At 44.3% G+C, this 19,389-nt stretch overlaps 1 protein-coding gene across 1 annotated transcript in view; it reads left to right on the forward strand.

Annotated features, from left to right (window-relative positions):
* Window positions 1-508: 508 nt before the first annotated feature.
* pkn3 (protein kinase N3) overlaps window positions 509-19,389 on the forward strand; it is a 229,440-nt gene continuing 210,559 nt past the window's right edge. Inside the window, exon 1 of the mRNA XM_084324775.1 lies at window positions 509-697. Coding sequence (XP_084180901.1) covers window positions 677-697 — 21 coding nt within the window. The 5' untranslated portion in view covers window positions 509-676. The remainder of the gene's footprint in view (window positions 698-19,389) is intronic.

Genomic DNA, 19,389 nt, shown 5'->3' on the forward strand with positions numbered 1-19,389 from the left:
TGACTAAGATTTGTATGAAATTTTATTGTAAAAAAAAAAAAAAAAAAAAAAGTGGTTTGGGAACCACTGCTCTAAGACAAACTCTAACCTTAACCTACTTCAAAGAGTGCCTAAGCTTAACCAGTGTAGAAACAGGCGTCGGCCAATCAGAGAGCGTCTCCACGCGGCTGAAGGGCTTGTCGCGGCTCATGCGCGCGCTCGGCCAATCAGAGCGCAAAACGGGAACGCGGAAACACAACTGCGTTGCGGAAAGCATACACGCCGTTCTGACTCCTCCCCCGGCTTCACTCGGCTACTCTCGTCTACTTTCGAGGCGAGCTGAAATCAATCTCGAACACGCCTAATATCACATGACTCATGCTATACACGTGATATGATTGGTTACACACACTGGGCGTGTTGTCATGACTGGCAGCTCAGCGACCCAACCAGCGGCCGTCACACACTGGCTGGATTCAAACCCTCGGAGGAGCAGAAACAACTTCCTAGAAGAGGAGCCGATGTGTTTCTGCGTTCTGTCCCCCAGACATCAGTAAACCTTCCGTTTACTTCAACTAACTTAAACCAGTCGCCGACATTGTAATCCTCTTGGAGCTAACCTGCCGCTGCCGGACTTGTTGGATGTCTAACGTTAACATTACAGCAGTGTTCCTTCCCGGTGGACGGATTTGACATCATGTCAGGTGTGACGCTACAGGTGAGCTGATCAGTTATGAATGATTTATGATTTATGATTTATGATTTATGATTTATGATTTATGAAGACCAGGAACACAAGCCTGTCGGCTGTTTTGGTCATGTGTTTGATGATTCATTCATGTAGCTGTTGCTGAAGCTCTATAACGTTATCAAACTTCCACCAGTTACACTTGGTTTGTTAACAACACTAGCAGCCAGAGGCATCAACAAGTAGGGAGACTGGCTTTTCTCGTTTGTCTGGTTCCTTCCTCTCTGGCCAGACACAAGGAGGATACACACTATATAGTGTGTGTTTAGAGAGAGAATATGATGGTGTTTTTCAGTGTCATATTTACCACCATATACTTTATATATTACATTCTCCTGGCTGCTCTGTGTCATATTTACCATCATATACTTTATATATTACATTCTCCTGGCTGCTCTGTCATATTTACCATCATATACTTTATATATTACATTCTCCTGGCTGCTCTGTGTCATATTTACCATATTTCCCAATGCACTGTCAATCACTCAATCAGTCAAATGTCAATGAAGCAGCTTCATCGTAACGTTATACCTAGTGACATCACAAACACAGTTTTGAGCACTCTAGTTTTTGGATTTGAGACTTGATCATGTTCACTAATATTTTTGAATGAACATGTCTAACTCTAAAACGAACTATATAACATAAAACGAACTATATAATATGTCTAAATATAAAACTAACTAGCTAACTATATAACATGTCTAACTCTAAAACTATTAACTATATAATTGTCTAACTATTAAAATTGGTTATTGTTACCCTTTGTAATATGGTGTCTAAAAAGGAAGAAGATGAATTCCTCCACAGATACTGTATTAGGCTAATATCACATTAGCAAAACTTTTCAGAAAACAATCCGATCAATCCTGGTATGGAGGGAAGGATGGCTCCCATTTCCACGCACACTGCAGCACATTCTAACTAATACATGTGAAATAGTTTCAAACTCAACATCTACTTAAAGGAAAAAACTTAAAGGCCTGCACCGAGGAATTGGAGAGGAAATAGTGAAATTCATCCCAAGACCAGAACTTAAGTGATAATAGAACAAGCTGATTTAACCTTTGACCACATTCAACACCTGGAACAGACAGACCGGTTGAGGTGAGCTGTTTATTGGAGCATCATGATCCCATTTTGTACAAAATACAGACCACCATATTTCTTTGTATGTGGATGATATTCTCCTTTATGTTAGTAATGCCCCAAAATCAATACCATATCCCTACTTTAGCCCCGTCGCCCTGTTTGCAGCCAGGACTGGCAGTCATTTTGTGCTCAGTTATTAATGTCGTCCTCATGTCAGACGGTATAGCTGAAAGTGTTATTAATGTCATGTCAGACGGTATAGCTGAAAGTGTTATTAATGTCCTCATGTCAGACGGTATAGCTGAAAGTGTTATCAAGTCAAGTCAAGTCAAGTCAAGAGTTTTAATTGTCACGGCATACAAGTATACAATGAAATGCGGGTGGTCTTGCCCGCGACGATGTGCAATACAGTGGTACAACATATAATAGAATCCAATAAAAATACAGTGGTACAACATATAATAGAATCCAATAAAAATACAGTGGTACAACATATAATAGAATCCAATAAAAAACAACAGTGCAATAAACAGGTAACATGGTGTGACATCTCGGTATCTGTACATAGTATTTACAGAGCATATAGGACATGCTAGGTAGCTTTAGTAGTGCAATACACTGTTCCTGTTATACTAATTTAAAGTGGCCTTTCCTCTTGGCCATAAGTGTGCGTGTGTGCGGCATGAGTGTTAAAGTGGCTGCTAGTGTGTGAGCGTGCTCAGCGTGCGTGTCGTGTGTGTGCTTGTGTGTGCTTGTGTGTGGATAGTTCAGTTTCTGTGGCTCTCAATGTTCATTGTTCAAGGCTCTGATGGCCTGGGGGAAGAAGCTGAGCCTAAGCCTCTCCGTCCTGTTATTAATTGTCCTCATGTCAGACGGTATAGCTGAAAGTGTTATTAATGTCCTCATGTCAGACGGTATAGCTGAAAGTGTTATTAATGTCCTCATGTCAGACGGTATAGCTGAAAGTGTTATTAATGTCATGTCAGACGGTATAGCTGAAAGTGTTAACACTTTAATCGCCGTTGACGCTGAAACACGTCTTTCCCCGCCATGCTCATTCTGCCGAAGACGCTGGACAGCGTCTTTGATATCAATATTTCACAAATCTGTGATCGAAATCATATTTCTCCCCCGGAGACATGAGATGTACTGGTGAGCCCCTCTCAACTCTACAACGGTTCAAGAGCGCCATCTGGTGGCCGATCGGCGGATCGCCCAGGCCATAAACAGGAAGTGGAAGCTGGTGCTCATTTCAATTCGGTCCGATCACTCGCTAATAGTCCCAGGACTCGAGCTGATCACAACAGATAGTGATCCGTTACCAATAACTCGATAAACAACATGATTTGGACGTATATACTATTATACAACCTGGAAATGGATCGGATATTTCGACATCCCATAATAGAAAAAATTCTGTTCCACGCTCATCTCCCAACGGCGAGAGGAAGCTACGGTGAGTTTCAGCGTTATTTTTAAATGTCTTCTATACTAACTGCTCTAATGATCATATCACCCACACTAGATGAATGATATAACGTTGCCCACGGAATTATAAACGACCCCCCCCCCCCCCCCCCCATCCGGTCATCATCAGATCATACGTAGTAACTTCTAGAAGTACGTCCATTTGAAATTTTTTATCTCGCACAGATTCCTACCAAACTGTATTTGATCATCAATATAATGCATTTAGGGCTATAAATCAAGTTCTGGAGAAAGCTGCAGAAAACGATAAAAACATACTTATACTTTAGACCGTATTTTAGTATGAATATGTGAATGAAAAAGTATAACGTTGCTACACCCTGAACAATAGATATAGGACGTTGAATGGGCCATAGTAATGTCAATTTAGCAATAAAATTTAAAAAGTTATAGCCCTGTGTCATGTACGAAGGTCTAAGAATAACAACTGGAGGGCGGCACATGAGCAAAAGCAGCCTCTCTCAGTAAATACGTTCAAATCAAGGTCCCAGGTATAGGTAAAAGAAGACACAACACAAGACGTTTTCCAAATAGTAAATTATATATTTATGGTGATAGGGATTTAAACCTCCACCATAATGCAAAAAGGGGAAAGGGTAGGGGAGGACAAACAATACATACATGTAAACAAACAAACACTTAGTAGTCAAAATACAACCACGTGCCCATCATAGGACACCACAGCTGTGGGGTTTAATCCACACTCCATGTGATAAATGGCACCCAGCCACACAGTGTTGCTTCAGGCAACAGATAGGCGAGACGGCAGCCTCCTCACTCCACCCTGAAACGTGGCAGTGACTTCCATCAATGAGGGCCCCCCGTGTGTGTGTCATCTTCCAGTTTAATATCCACTCATCCAACTAACTGCCCACAGGTAGGGATGGGAATCGAAAACCGGTTCCCATTGGGAACCGGTTCCTAATTGGCCGATGCCTGGAACCGTGTGGCTCCTGTGACTTTCGATTCCCTTAACGCTGCCAGGTTTTTCCTACAGTTGCGCGCGTTAGCATATAGCCATGGCAGACTGTATTTGATTCCTTAAGGGCTCGAAATTGCCTGGCTTTTGGTCATATGCTCCCGAAATGCTCCCGCTGTTTGGCTACTTCTATGTGCAGTGAAAACTACTTGAATGCTTTAGAACATAGTCATTGATTTAGTTTAGGTTGAGCTAAAATTAGCCGCGGAGCTATCGCTAGCTAACGTGAGCTAACGCTATTTAATCAAGCTCACAAAGAGAGATAAACAGCTGACAGCGGATAGTACAGGTACAAATACAATAAAACAGCGGGTGGGGACTGTTGTGTAAACATTGTACTCTTTAGTTCACATATAATAAGAGCCGGATTGTTTATATACAAAGTCTCTACTCTGAGTCCGTCAGACAGGAAGTACCATGGTGCAACATACAAATGTGTCCGTGTAGCAACACAAGCCAATACCTACAGGACAGGGGCCCGGGGAGGGAGCTCTGTGTGTCTGTGTGTGTGTGTGTGTGTGAGACAGAAGTCAGAGGAATAACGACTGTTATTCAATAGATTAAATTAGTTTAAGAATAAAAAAATAAATACATTTTAAGAGAATCTCAAATACATTATTTTATTTAAGTGTAGGCTATAGTTAATGTTTTATTTTTTACAGTTTTTGTATTTTTCTGACATGGTAAATGGCTGCTTTTTTATATAGCGCTTTTATCCAAAGCGCTTTACAATTTGTTCCTTACATTTTACCCAATCACTCACACATTCACACAACGACGGCGGAGGCAACCATGCAAGGTGCCAACCTGCTCATCGGGAGCAGTTAGGGGTTAAGTGTCTTGCTCAAGGACACATCGACACGCTGCCCGGGAGGAGCGGGAATCGAACCGGGAACCTCCGGATTGCCAGAAGACTGCTCTACCTCCCGAGCCACTGTCGCCCCTGACATGGGGGCTCAACAATAAATGACAATCAGAAATGTCAAGTTGCATGTTGTTATTCTAACCAGCTTAGTTCTGTTGCATTTCCAATTTATTTATTTAAATTATAAATTGATCAGGTATCGATAAGAGAATCGATAAAGAATCGAATCGATAAGCAGAATCGATAATGGAATCGTATCGATAAAATCCTATCAATTCCCATCCCTACCCACAGGTAGAGCTGCCGCGATTACCGCATTACCGCGGTATCGCTGTTACATCACGGCCACCGCAGAGTAGGCTGAATACCGCATCACCGCTGTTTTTTATAATAATAATAATGAAGTACCCTCCTCTCGTTGGGCTTGCGGCTCTGCAGATATACCCTACTTCTCTATCGAGGTTCCAAGCGACCCTATTGGGTACCAGAAAAGTCACGTGAAACATTGCAGACCACTGATTGGTCAGAAGAGAGACGCGTCACACGTTGGGAGCGTCCTGCAGTTTTTTACATCCTGAATGTCAGCCATTGATCAGAGCTCATCACAATACGGCTAATAACGTTAGCTTTAGCTCCCCGCCGGAGTGGACTACCATCGCTCCTCAGGAGTACTAAACGAGACATAATGATTTTACTGTCTGCAACAAATGTTATAATAAAAGCCCTTCGTTCTATACACTTGTCTGATTGAAAACTTTATTAACAGACCGCAGAATGGGACAACTCTGCACGCTCTGAGCAAAGAAAGGAACTGAGATGGTCCGGTAAATACGCTGATGTTATTGAACGTATAACTATATAATGGTAATGCCACAAAACGAATGCCTTTATTATAAAGTAGTAACTTTATAGTAATAATAATAAGAAAGGGTCGGGGGGGTAACCACCCCTGCCCGCGACACCGAGTGAACGGCGCACGACCAGAGGGGAAACTTCGAATCCGTGTTTCACTTTCAATAACTAATGCGTGCTTGCCGAATCCCAAACAATATTCATGCTGCAAAGTCATCCTCTAAAGATCGACATTTAGACTAGAGGCAGGCTATATGCTATAAAAAGTAGACTACTACTACTAAAAAAAAAAATGCATTCAAATTATTTTTTTTGTGTGCGTGCGGTAATAACCGCGGCGGTAGGAAATATTTTGCAAATCCGTGCGGTAAGGAAAACATCACTACCGCGGCAGCTCTACCCACAGGTGTAATCAAGCAGGTGCAATCAGCTCAATCAGGAGGATGAGTGGTCTCTGGGAAAAAGAGAGAAGAAACAGAATTAAAGATGACACATCACACAACCAAGAACAACATAACCCATACTCATGATACTAATCTGATGTTCACATGGTCTTCCAAAATACAGTAATAATGATAATGACCAACCCACGTACGTCACACCTCTCCCCATAAGAGCGAACCCGCAGGGTTAGCAAAACATTATCACTTATTATTAACCAACATCCGATTAGCACCAACAGAAGAGAAATAAATAAACAACACCCTTCCCAATACCACATGCCATAACGGGAACAAGACAGGCACCCTCATTACGTTCACCCTCCTGTAGTACAAAAAGACCGGAGAGACACATTAGCCATGGGAGTTAGAAGGCAAGGAGAGTCCCAGGGACCATGGCCAGGTGAAGCCAGCCCCCTCTTTTTTTTTTCAGGGTACATAGCCACTCTCCCCACGACCTCCCTCATCGCCACCGGACACCGACACGCGAACCGCTTACCGGGGTTCACACTCCCAACATCAGCACTATGCGTCCTGCAAGGCACAATAGAACACAACCCAGCATGTGAACCAACCACCCTGTCACATCCCAACTCCGACGAGACGCGGGCAGAACCTTTCATCAGCCTATTCACATGACACCAGCGTGTCCTCCTCCGCCGCCCGGGCGTATGCAACATATACTTAGTGGCAGACACCCTTCCTTTTACCACATAAGGTCCTGAGAACCGGGCAGCGAGCACAGTACTAGGCGTGGGCAGCACAATAAACACCTCATCCCCCGCCTCAAAATGCTGCGCCACCGCCAATTTGCAAAACTCACCACAGACAGAGTCACCCAACGCTAGACCTTGGTCTCGCTTCCGCTCCTGTACCCTAGGGACAGCACAAATAGAAGGAACATTGGGGTGATTATCAATCAATGAGTTAGTAAATGGAGCGTCTCCAACCTCCAACACAGGGACGACCTTACCCCCAGCGATATCATTCCCCATGACGAAATCCACGCCCTTTACGGGAAAACATGGGCGAACCGCGACCAGAAAACAACCTGTGATCAGCACAGACTGTACATGCACCTTATGCAACGGCACGCGCACACACCCCATGTCAATACCTCTCACCAATTCACTCGACTGACAGGAGTCCACATCCAATGGTAATACATCAGCCAGGATGAACGATTGAGCGGCTCCTGTATCACGGAGTATTCTCACCTGTTGGTAGTCCCCAACTTTACCCGACAGGGACACATAACCATCAAACAAAAAGGGTTCAAAAGAACTATGCTGGTCAGGACATGACACCGTACCAATCAACCCCACCCCTTTCGGGTCCTGGGCTGACTCCCTGGTCTCCTGTCGATCCCTTAGCGCATGACAGTCCTTCACAAAATGCCCTTCTTTTTTACAATAATGACACACCTTCTCAGACGGCGGTGAGCGAGGTCGGAATGGTCGCTCGTCACCTCCCCGAAACGGCGACCCCGACGGAGAAAACGCGGCCCCTCCTACATACACATCATTTCGTACAGAAATATATTTGTGGGTCATTGCTAACTCGTCACACAAAACCGCAGCTTCCTGGAGGGTAGAAACCTTTCGCTCCTCCAAAAGCATAATCATGCGTTCGGGCACAAATTTTTTAAATTGTTCAATGAGGATTAACTCGCTCAAAGCCTCGACCCCATCCACTTTACATGCTTCACACCAACGAGTGAACATCGTCCGTTGTTCCTGGGAAAATGCCACATGTGTTTGCGAGGGAGCTTTACTTAGTGCCCTGAACCGTTGCCTATACGCTTCCGGCACCAGTTCATATACGCGCAAGACAGCACCCTTCACTTTCTCATATACCATGCTGTCCTCCTTTGATAACAACTGGCATGCCCCCTTAGCCCTACCTGTGAGCTTATATCGCAATAATAGTGCCCACTGGTCCTTCGGCCACTGTAAAGCCCACGCTACCTGCTCAAAATCAGAAAAATATGCTTCCACCTCAGACTCCCGAAAAGGGGGCACCATAGAAATATGCTGCCCAATATTAAAACTGCCCTGGTAACCTTCAGATGAGGGAGAAGAAGAGCCACCACTCTCCAATTCCATCCTCCATATTGTAATCTGGAGCTCTCTATCCTTCTCCTCTTTTCTCTTCTCTCTGTCTCTCTCCTCTCTTCTCTCCTCTCTGTCTCTCTCCTCTTTTCTCTCCTCTCTTCTCTCCAATCTGTCTCTCTCCTCCCTTCTCTCTTCCCTGTCACACATAGCAGCTCTCTCCTCTGAAACAGAGGCACGTCCTGAGTGTACAGAATTATCACTGTCAATCTCCTCAGCCTTGGCACCGCTACCCCTCCGTTCCTGTATAGCACCACCGGTTCCCTCACTGGACTCACCAGACGCCTCGTCATGCGTGACGTCCTCCGAGTCATTTCCCCCGGCTATGGGCGAACTTAATATCTCCCTATCTACCAACCCAGCGAGCACAATTGCTTTCACCTCCTCTTTACTCTTTGAACTTTGGACCATAATGCCATAATGCTTGGCGACCCCACACAATTCAGCTTTCGTGCAGACATCAATCTGATCCCTCGTAGGATCCGCCACAAACAAATCCAAAGTAAAAGCCGTCCCAGCCATAGTCCCTACAGAATATGACTACACCACAAATAACCTACGCAAAATAACACAATAATAATAAACGAATCACAGGTGCCAAGAAAATAGCCCCTCACCTACTCCACAATATCCATGCATAACACATTTAATCATTACATTCCGCAGTATACAATTCAACCACTCTGATTTACTGCCCACATCTACCATTTATCAAAACGATAAATGCTGGTCTAACCACCTAACTAGGATCACCTACGTCACTCTAGCATACCCCAGCTAAACTACTCCCCTGCTGGGATGAGGCTACACATATCTTCAGTCGCTTACCGATTTCATTGCGCGCTCCACCGGAATTACGACGCGTGCCCCCCACCCGCTAACCAAGTAGGCGATCCCCCTGTTACCTATGTGGCAGAAAAAACAGATTAGTTCAAGAGTGTCACATACAACAATGGTTTACATCAATCAAACTGTGTAGCACGGACAATGGAACCACACTAACTTACCAATTAGAAAACGCTATCTTATTTTACCTGACATGCTTCAATCGACAAGTCACCCCGTTATTTTACCAACAAGGAACCATACAATTGCGCAAACTAACGAGCCCCCATGTCATGTACGAAGGTCTAAGAATAACAACTGGAGGGCGGCACATGAGCAAAAGCAGCCTCTCTCAGTAAATACGTTCAAATCAAGGTCCCAGGTATAGGTAAAAGAAGACACAACACAAGACGTTTTCCAAATAGTAAATTATATATTTATGGTGATGGGGATTTAAACCTCCACCATAATGCAAAAAGGGGAAAAGGTAGGGGAGGACAAACAATACATACAATGTCATACATGTAAACAATCAAACACTTAGTAGTCAAAATACAACCACGTGCCCATCATAGGACACCACAGCTATGGGGTTTAATCCACACTCCATGTGATAAATGGCACCCAGCCACACAGTGTTGCTTCAGGCAACAGATAGGCGAGACGGCAGCCTCCTCACTCCACCCTGAAACGTGGCAGTGACTTCCATCAATGAGGGCCCCCCGTGTGTGTGTCATCTTCCAGTTTAATATCCACTCATCCAACTAACTGCCCACAGGTGTAATCAAGCAGGTGCAATCAGCTCAATCAGGAGGATGAGTGGTCTCTGGGAAAAAGAGAGAAGAAACAGAATTAAAGATGACACATCACACAACCAAGAACAACATAACCCATACTCATGATACTAATCTGATGTTCACATGGTCTTCCAAAATACAGTAATAATGATAATGACCAACCCACGTACGTCACACCCTGCAAAGAAGGGGAACTTCTCCATGTTAAATAGGGCTGGCGAGGGATGGTAAATTATGAATTTAACCCCGGCGATCAAAGTGTTAATGTCCTCCTCATGTCAGACGGTATAGCTGAAAGTGTTATTAATGTCCTCATGTCAGACGGTATAGCTGAAAGTGTTATTAATGTCCTCATGTCAGACGGTATAGCTGAAAGTGTTATTAATGTCCTCATGTCAGACGGTATAGTTGAAAGTGTTATTAATGTCCTCATGTCAGACGGTATAGCTGAAAGTGTTATTAATGTCCTCATGTCAGACGGTATAGCTGAAAGTGTTATTAATGTCCTCATGTCAGACGGTATAGCTGAAAGTGTTATTAATGTCCTCATGTCAGACGGTATAGCTGAAAGTGTTATTAATGTCCTCATGTCAGACGGTATAGCTGAAAGTGTTATTAATATCATGTCAGACGGTATAGCTGAAAGTGTTATTAATGTCCTCATGTCAGACGGTATAGCTGAAAGTGTTATTAATGTCCTCATGTCAGACGGTATAGCTGAAAGTGTTATTAATATCATGTCAGACGGTATAGCTGAAAGTGTTATTAATGTCCTCATGTCAGACGGTATAGCTGAAAGTGTTATTAATGTCCTCATGTCAGACGGTATAGCTGAAAGTAGGGCTGCAACTAATGATTATTTTGGTAGTCGACTAATCTAACGATTATTTCTGTCACACCCTCCATCTCTGCTTCCTGTGGGCAGTGGGCACGGCTCCTTCTCCGGCTCCAGTGCATGTTTTACCTCACATGCTCAAGTCTGCACACCTGTGAGTGTCACCCTGTGGTCCAGTCCCTCTGCCTTAACATAACATGATCCCATAGCAAATTTAAATAATGACTCATGAAACATTTTAATTTGGATCTTAAGCTACGTGCTTAATCAAATGTATTTTAATAAATACAATAATCAATCATAATGAAAACAAATTAAATAATATAAATTAAAGTGCAAGTTTAAATGTGCAAATAATGTTTTAAAAGTAGCAGCCTCTGCCCCAGCACTGTGGTTCTGATGGGGCTGTTAGCCTGGTCCAGGAGGGTGACGTGGTTCTGATGGGGCTGTTAGCCTGGTCCAGGAGGGAGACGTGGTTCTGATGGGGCTGTTAGCCTGGTCCAGGAGGGAGACGTGGTTCTGATGGGGCTGTTAGCCTGGTCCAGGAGGGTGACGTGGTTCTGATGGGGCTGTTAGCCTGGTCCAGGAGGGAGACGTGGTTCTGATGGGGCTGTTAGCCTGGTCCAGGAGGGTGACGTGGTTCTGATGGGGCTGTTAGCCTGGTCCAGGAGGGTGACGTGGTTCTGATGGGGCTGTTAGCCTGGTCCAGGAGGGAGACGTGGTTCTGATGGGGCTGTTAGCCTGGTCCAGGAGGGTGACGTGGTTCTGATGGGGCTGTTAGCCTGGTCCAGGAGGGTGACGTGGTTCTGATGGGGCTGTTAGCCTGGTCCAGGAGGGTGACGTGGTTCTGATGGGGCTGTTAGCCTGGTCCAGGAGGGTGACGTGGTTCTGATGGGGCTGTTAGCCTGGTCCAGGAGGGTGACGTGGTTCTGATGGGGCTGTTAGCCTGGTCCAGGAGGGTGACGTGGTTCTGATGGGGCTGATAGCCTGGTCCAGGAGGGTGACGTGGTTCTGATGGGGCTGATAGCCTGGTCCAGGAGGGTGACGTGGTTCTGATGGGGCTGTTAGCCTGGTCCAGGAGGGAGACGTGGTTCTGATGGGGCTGTTAGCCTGGTCCAGGAGGGTGACGTGGTTCTGATGGGGCTGTTAGCCTGGTCCATGAGGGTGACGTGGTTCTGATGGGGCTGTTAGCCTGGTCCAGGAGGGTGATGTGGTTCTGATGGGGCTGTTAGCCTGGTCCAGGAGGGTGACGTGGTTCTGATGGGGCTGTTAGCCTGGTCCAGGAGGGTGACGTGGTTCTGATGGGGCTGTTAGCCTGGTCCAGGAGGGAGACGTGGTTCTGATGGGGCTGATAGCCTGGTCCAGGAGGGTGACGTGGTTCTGATGGGGCTGTTAGCCTGGTCCAGGAGGGTGACGTGGTTCTGATGGGGCTGTTAGCCTGGTCCAGGAGGGTGACGTGGTTCTGATGGGGCTGTTAGCCTGGTCCAGGAGGGTGACGTGGTTCTGATGGGGCTGTTAGCCTGGTCCAGGAGGGTGACGTGGTTCTGATGGGGCTGTTAGCCTGGTCCAGGAGGGTGACGTGGTTCTGATGGGGCTGTTAGCCTGGTCCAGGAGGGTGACGTGGTTCTGATGGGGCTGTTAGCCTGGTCCAGGAGGGTGACGTGGTTCTGATGGGGCTGTTAGCCTGGTCCAGGAGGGTGACGTGGTTCTGATGGGGCTGTTAGCCTGGTCCAGGAGGGTGACGTGGATCTGATGGGGCTGTTAGCCTGGTCCAGGAGGGTGTCGTGGTTCTGATGGGGCTGTTAGCCTGGTCCAGGAGGGTGACGTGGATCCACTCACTAGGCTCCACCATCTCCAACAGCTGTAGGGGGAGAGGAGAGGAGGACGAGTCAGATCAGACAGACTTCTAGGTCTTTTGTTTGCTGTGTGTGAGTGAGAGGAGCTGTGTATGTGTGTGTCTTACTCTGATCTCCTGCAGGGGAACACACAATTTACAAATGACAGCGTCCATGAAGGAACCTGTGATTGCATTGCTATAGCACAAACGTATAAATCATCAGATATAAAATAGCTAGCACTACTAATGTTCCCTGTCTCCGCAGTCTTGCCTGCACTTTAGCCCAAATTCTTTTACCTTTTTTCAACTGAGAAAAAAAGCAGCCTGGCTAGAGACCATGGCGCTATACAGACAGTGGACGTTGGCACAAGCTATCTTAACAATAGCTAATTAATACTCCAGTCTGCAAAAATATGACACTCTGTGCTAATTGACAGAGCTGTAAACACCGGTAGCCTAGCCAAGCTCTAGTGTGCTCTAGTAGGCTGTAAGATTGGCGCTGTTTAGCTAACGTTACATACAGCTCGTTGGTGGACACAGCCTCAACGCACAGCCTCAACGCTTAGCAAGCATTATCCATGAGATGTTCTGGTTTCCAACGTGTAAGCTAGCGTAAACATTACAATACTATGGCTAACTAGCTAAAACTTACCCATGATCCGAGTAGCTGTCATCACGGTTCCAGCTGGGTGCTTGCTCGTGCATCACTGTAGTGCCTGCTGCTGCTTTCTTCTTCTTTGTTGTTAGTAGGGGTGCACCGATATATCGGTCGGGTATCGGTATCGGCCGATAAGTGCCTTGTTGACTGCTATCGGCCTATCGGCCGATAAGCTCAAATGTGCCGATAGCAGTCGCCGATAACTAACCATCCATTTGTGTAGCGTCAAGACAAAAAAAAAATTCACTCGCGACCTACCTGCACAACGCCCGCCGTCCGCCCCACACACACACAAGCTACTGCATCAAAGTTACTATTTATGATTAACAAGGCATTCGTTTTGTGGCATTAACGTTATATAGTTAGTGTTACACGGACAATAACATCAGCATATTATTATTACCCATAGCAGCAAGGCATTACTCCGAGTCCGTTCATAGCCGGGAGGCAGACGACTAACGTTACTGGTGAAAATGTGATTTACGTTGGAATACTCCTTTGCCAACTTGCTGTACTTTGCTTGCAGGTCTGCAGCCATTATTACTGGATTAAGAATAGCCCCAACTTTAGCCAACGTAACGTTATGGCTAAACCTTTAACATTAGTTAACCCTAGCTTTCGGTTAGCTGTTCAATGCTAATGTAATAACACAACCAAGCGAATCCATCAGAGCTCCCCATCAACACCGCTCTGTCGGGAGGATGGCATTTAAGAAAGTATCTGCTGTTAAAATGACACAAACATTCGTTTTGTGGCATTAACGTTATTATAGTTAGTTACACGTTCAATTACATCAGCATAGTATTTACCCGAAGATAGCAAGCAAGCCGTGCATAGCTCGGTTACATTCCGTTGCTCATTCCGTACCCAACTACACATTCTGCAATCTGTTAATAAAGTTTTCAACCAGACAAATGTATAGAAAGGCTTTGTTTTATTATAACATTTGTTGCAGTAAAATCATTGTGTCTCGTTTGGCCATCCTGTGGAGCGCGCTGGTCGGCGGGCACTGCCGGGCAGCTAACTTATTAGCTTGTTGTGGTTCTGAGTTTGACTCGCATTCTCACAAGCAGATCAATGGCGGCATGCCCCGAAGTAGAAAAATGAATATTCGCTTGGTGGTAAGCAGGAGGTGGGTGCTAGCGGTGTGGCGTAATTGGCCGAATCGACTGTCAATCAAAATGGTTCCATTGCATTGGTTGAAAGCTCTGGTTGAGAGAATAGTATCCCGCTGCAGGCCGCCAGAATGGTTCCATTGCATTGGTTGAAAGCTCTGGTTGAGAAAATAGTATCCCTCTGCAGGCCGCCAGACGATACTGGGAGAGGGATCAGTGATACCATAAACATATTTCTTGATGTTTCCTTTTTTAAGTAAGTAAAGAGGCCTACAAATACAAACACACATACAAATATACAGTAGTTTCATTAAAAAAATTAAAAAAAAAATTAAAAAAAAAATTAAAAAAAATATTAAAAAAAATTAAAAATACTTATTTTTTGCCACAATTATCGGTATCGGTATCGGTATCGGCCGATTGTGTTAGTTGAACAATCGGTATCGGTATCGGTGGCCAATTTTCATATCGGTGCACCCCTAGTTGTTAGTACACAGAATGCAGTCATGGCAGACAAGGGAAATTACACTGTCCCAGCACTTCCTGTAGTGCATTGCAATTACAAATGAACATTTGCGCAGTTTTGAATTAACGTTACCGGCTCTCTGTTTTTATACGACGCATCGACACTAAAATTCCACGTCAACGAGTTTTTATGATCGACGTCGTCGATTATGTCGACTCATCGTTGCAGCCCTAGCTGAAAGTGTTATTTTTTTTTAAATACTTTCTTTTCAGTTTTTCAGTTTACTGTAAACAAAAACAGACATACAAAAAGGAGGAGACAGAACTAAAATAAACGGACATAACAAAACTAAAAAGACTGCCAGATAGAAAAATAAAATAACAGTGTGACTTAACTGTTGAGAGTCACAGTCAACGAGTGACACTCTGTATAATGACATCCTGTTCTCTCTGTCCCTTGTATGATTTAATAGGTTTATTGTATATATTTGTTTTAAATCTAGGCATATGTTACTGTAGGTGTCTAGATGTGATATGTATTCATATATATATATATATATATATTGGTGCTGTCAAACGATTAAAATATTTAACTCGATTAATCGCATGATTGTCCATAGTTAACTCGCGATTAATCGCAAATTAATCGCATTTTTATTTTACATTTTTTTTTACCTTAAAGGGGAACTATCTTATAAATGGCCTTTTTGAGTGTTTAGCATTGTTTCCTAGCTATGTGAACTTATATTAATACGATCTATGTCTCAAAATTCTCATATTGGCGCATTCTTCCAATTCTCCTCTCACAATATTCACCCTCACTGAACTGAGTCATTTGAAAATGTGCCCTATATGTGATGTCATAAAGACACCGCTGCATGTTAATGTTCAGGCGAAGACGACGCTGCGCAGTGGTTTAGGAGCCCAGGCTCAAAACAGCTCGAGATCTTGAGGTAGAAAAATGCTGTTTTTGAGGACTTGATTAGAAATACAAAACAATGAATGAAAAAAAAATATATATTACAGAGGTGTTCCATAGACTCACAGGAATTGTGTAAAAGTGCCCAAATAGTGAAAGAAATAGTAAAATAGTTCCCCTTTAAACAGATCTTTTTCAAGTTCCAAGTTTTAATACTCTTATCAACATGCGAGTCAACAAATGCTTGCTTTGTGCAGCCATTTAACACAAAAGGATGACCCTCATGCATTGCAAATTTGCATCAAATTCAAAACAGAGTGATGCACAAAATAACTTAAAAGAAAATAATAATTTAAAACAATGAATAAAGTGTGCATGAAATAATAGGGGAAAGAAAACGTTAGGAACTTGTTACATTCACACACACAAGGGCTGATTAATCACACACCCCCCTCTCTCCCTCACACACACACTCTCCCAGCTCTTTTTCTCTTTTGCCCCTTCCTCATCTCTCTCACCCCCCTCTCTCTATATATCTCACACACACACACACACACACACACACACACACACACACACACACACACACACACACACACACACACACACACACACACACACTTCAGAAACAAACATAGTATCAATGAGAGCATCAATAATACACCTGAGTGAAGTCTAGTAAAAAATAAAAATAAAAAAAAAATAAAAATAAAATTTAGTTAATCTTGAGTTAAAAAAATTTGTGGCATTAATAGAATCGGGAGTTAACGCGATATTAACGCGATATATTTGACAGCCTTAATATATATATATATATATATATATATATATATATATGTGTATATTAGGGCTGCAACGATTAGTCGACATAATCGACGATGTCGATTATGAAAAATTGTCGACGAGATATTGTTGCGTCGATTAGTCATTAAAAACAATAACAATAACAATTAATAATAAGTAACTGCAATGCGCAAATGTTCATTTGTAACTGCAATGCACTACAGGAACTGCTGGGGGCAGTATAGTTTCCATTGTCTGACTGCAGTGCATTCTGGTACAAAACGGCGCAGCCTGCAGGTAAGAACTTCACTGCAGAAGAAAGAATGAACGATGGCGGAAGGGAGAGAGAAAGACGGAGGAGATGAATTAAAAAAAGCAAGACCGAGGGCATCAAAGGTGTGGGAATTCTTTACAGATGACAAACCGAAGAAAACTGTTAAATGCCGATTATGCAAGGTGGAATTGGCATTTCACAGCAGCACCACGGCGATGCACGAACATCTAAAACGAAAGCACCCCGGAGCCACGGTGACGTCGTCGGAACATGGGTAAGTTCTAGAGTAGTTAGCCATAGTATTGTATTTTTTACGTTGGAAAACAGAACGTCTCATGGATATGGATATAATGCTTGCTATGCGAACTCTATTGCTGAGGCTTATAGAGGCTGCGCTGCTGCTGTATGTTGTAAGTAACTTTAAACAGCGCCATGCTTAGTAGTTAGTACAGGTGAGGTTACAGCGTTGCTGGCGCTGCTTCACTTTTAGTTTTGTTTGTTATGCCGACCAACCGGATACGGAAATACCTCACGTATATATCTGTAGTCACTCTGTCTGTAGTCCACAAAATAATATCCCTTAAGCGATAACTCCCTCTAGTGGGAAAACATAGATATTGCATCTCAATATTATTAATTCTAGCCTAGGTATATATAAGGCTGACTATAATTAATAAAAATAAACTGATAGTCTGATACTATAGCCTACAAATTCTGATGATAATTAATACAGCTTTCTGTTTTTTTTGTTCTCTTTCTATTGTAGGGCAAAGCAAACACGTGTGGATGAGTTTGTCCTGAAGAGAGGCTCATGCACCCCTCAAATGGCTGGAGTCTTCACAGAGAGCATCCTCACCGTGCTTGTTAAAGACATGAGACCATTATCGATGGTTGAAGATGAGGGCTTTAAGCAGATGGTCACCACATTCCATTCAGGTTACACCTTACCTTCCAGAACTCATTTTACAAAGCTCATGGAGAGAAAGTATGAAGATACTTTTGCTAAGGTTAAAATTGCTCTTAAAGCAAACAAGAACAAGATTGCCCTGACAACTGATGCCTGGACCAGTGTTGCGACAGAGGCATATCTTGGCATCACCTGTCACTTTATAAGTGATGACTGGAAGCTCAATAGCTTCTGCCTCACAACCATGCCACTCGAAGAACGGCACACTGGGACCAACATTGCTACATGGATTGAGCAGGCTGTGGAAAGGTTTGAGATCCCTCCAAGCAAGCTTGTGGCGGTTGTTCATGACAATGGCGCCAATGTCCTGCTGGCTGCTGGCATCTTGGAGAAAAAACATGGATGGGTGTCCATCTGCTGCGCAGGCCACACATTACAGTTGGTGATCAATCATGCACTGAAACAGCCTCTGATTAGTAAAGCACTAGGAGCAGCGAGGTGTCTCGTCGAGCACTTTAAAAGGAGTGAACTGGCTTCAAGCAAGCTGAAAATAAAGCAGAAACAGATGGGCACCCCGGAACACAAACTTATCCAAGATGTCTCTACCAGGTGGAACAGCACCTATTACATGGTGACTCGCCTGCTGGAACAGAGATGGCCACTGACTGCGACTCTGTCTGACCCGGCAGTAACACAGAGAGGGAAACAATACCTGGACCTCAAGCCTGAGCAGTGGACCCTGCTAGATGAACTGGCCAAAGCTCTCCAAGCTTTTGAATGTGCCACTGTCTACCTGAGTGGTGAAAACTATGTGACCGTCTCCGCCCTGCCTCCTCTAGTCAGAGGGCTTCTGAAGTCCACCCACACTGCCTATGATACAGCTCCTGTGCAGGCCTTCCAGGCGGCTGCTTCAGTGGCGACCACTACACGCTGGTCAACAGAGCTTGCCATCAAAGATGATGACCCAAGCAAAACGATCATTGCATCTGCACTAGACCCACGATTCCGAAAACTAAAATTCCTGACACCAGAGGAGAGGTTCACTGTTCAGAATAAATTACAAGCTCTGGTCCTACAGTCCACTAGGAGTAGGAATGAAGAAGCTGTTGTTCAACTTGACATTAATGACAATTATGCCACAGCCTCAGCTGAGACAACTAGGTCTGTTTCAGCTCTCGATTCACTGCTTGGAAGTGAGTCAACAGACAGTGACACTGAGAGCAATGATCAGGATGCACGCACACAAGCGATCATTAACGAAGTGCTGATGTACTTCGGAGAGCAGCCCATCTCAAAGACAGAAAATCCCCTGTCTTGGTGGAAGTTGAATGAGGCAAAGTACCCAACCCTTGCATCACAAGCCAAGTCATACTTGTGCATTCCAGTTACTTCCACTCCCTCTGAGCGTCTCTTCTCA

The sequence above is a fragment of the Notolepis coatsorum genome, assembly GCF_963971535.1.
Source record: "Notolepis coatsorum genome assembly, chromosome: 11".
NCBI classification, from domain to species: Eukaryota; Metazoa; Chordata; class Actinopteri; order Aulopiformes; family Paralepididae; genus Notolepis; species Notolepis coatsorum.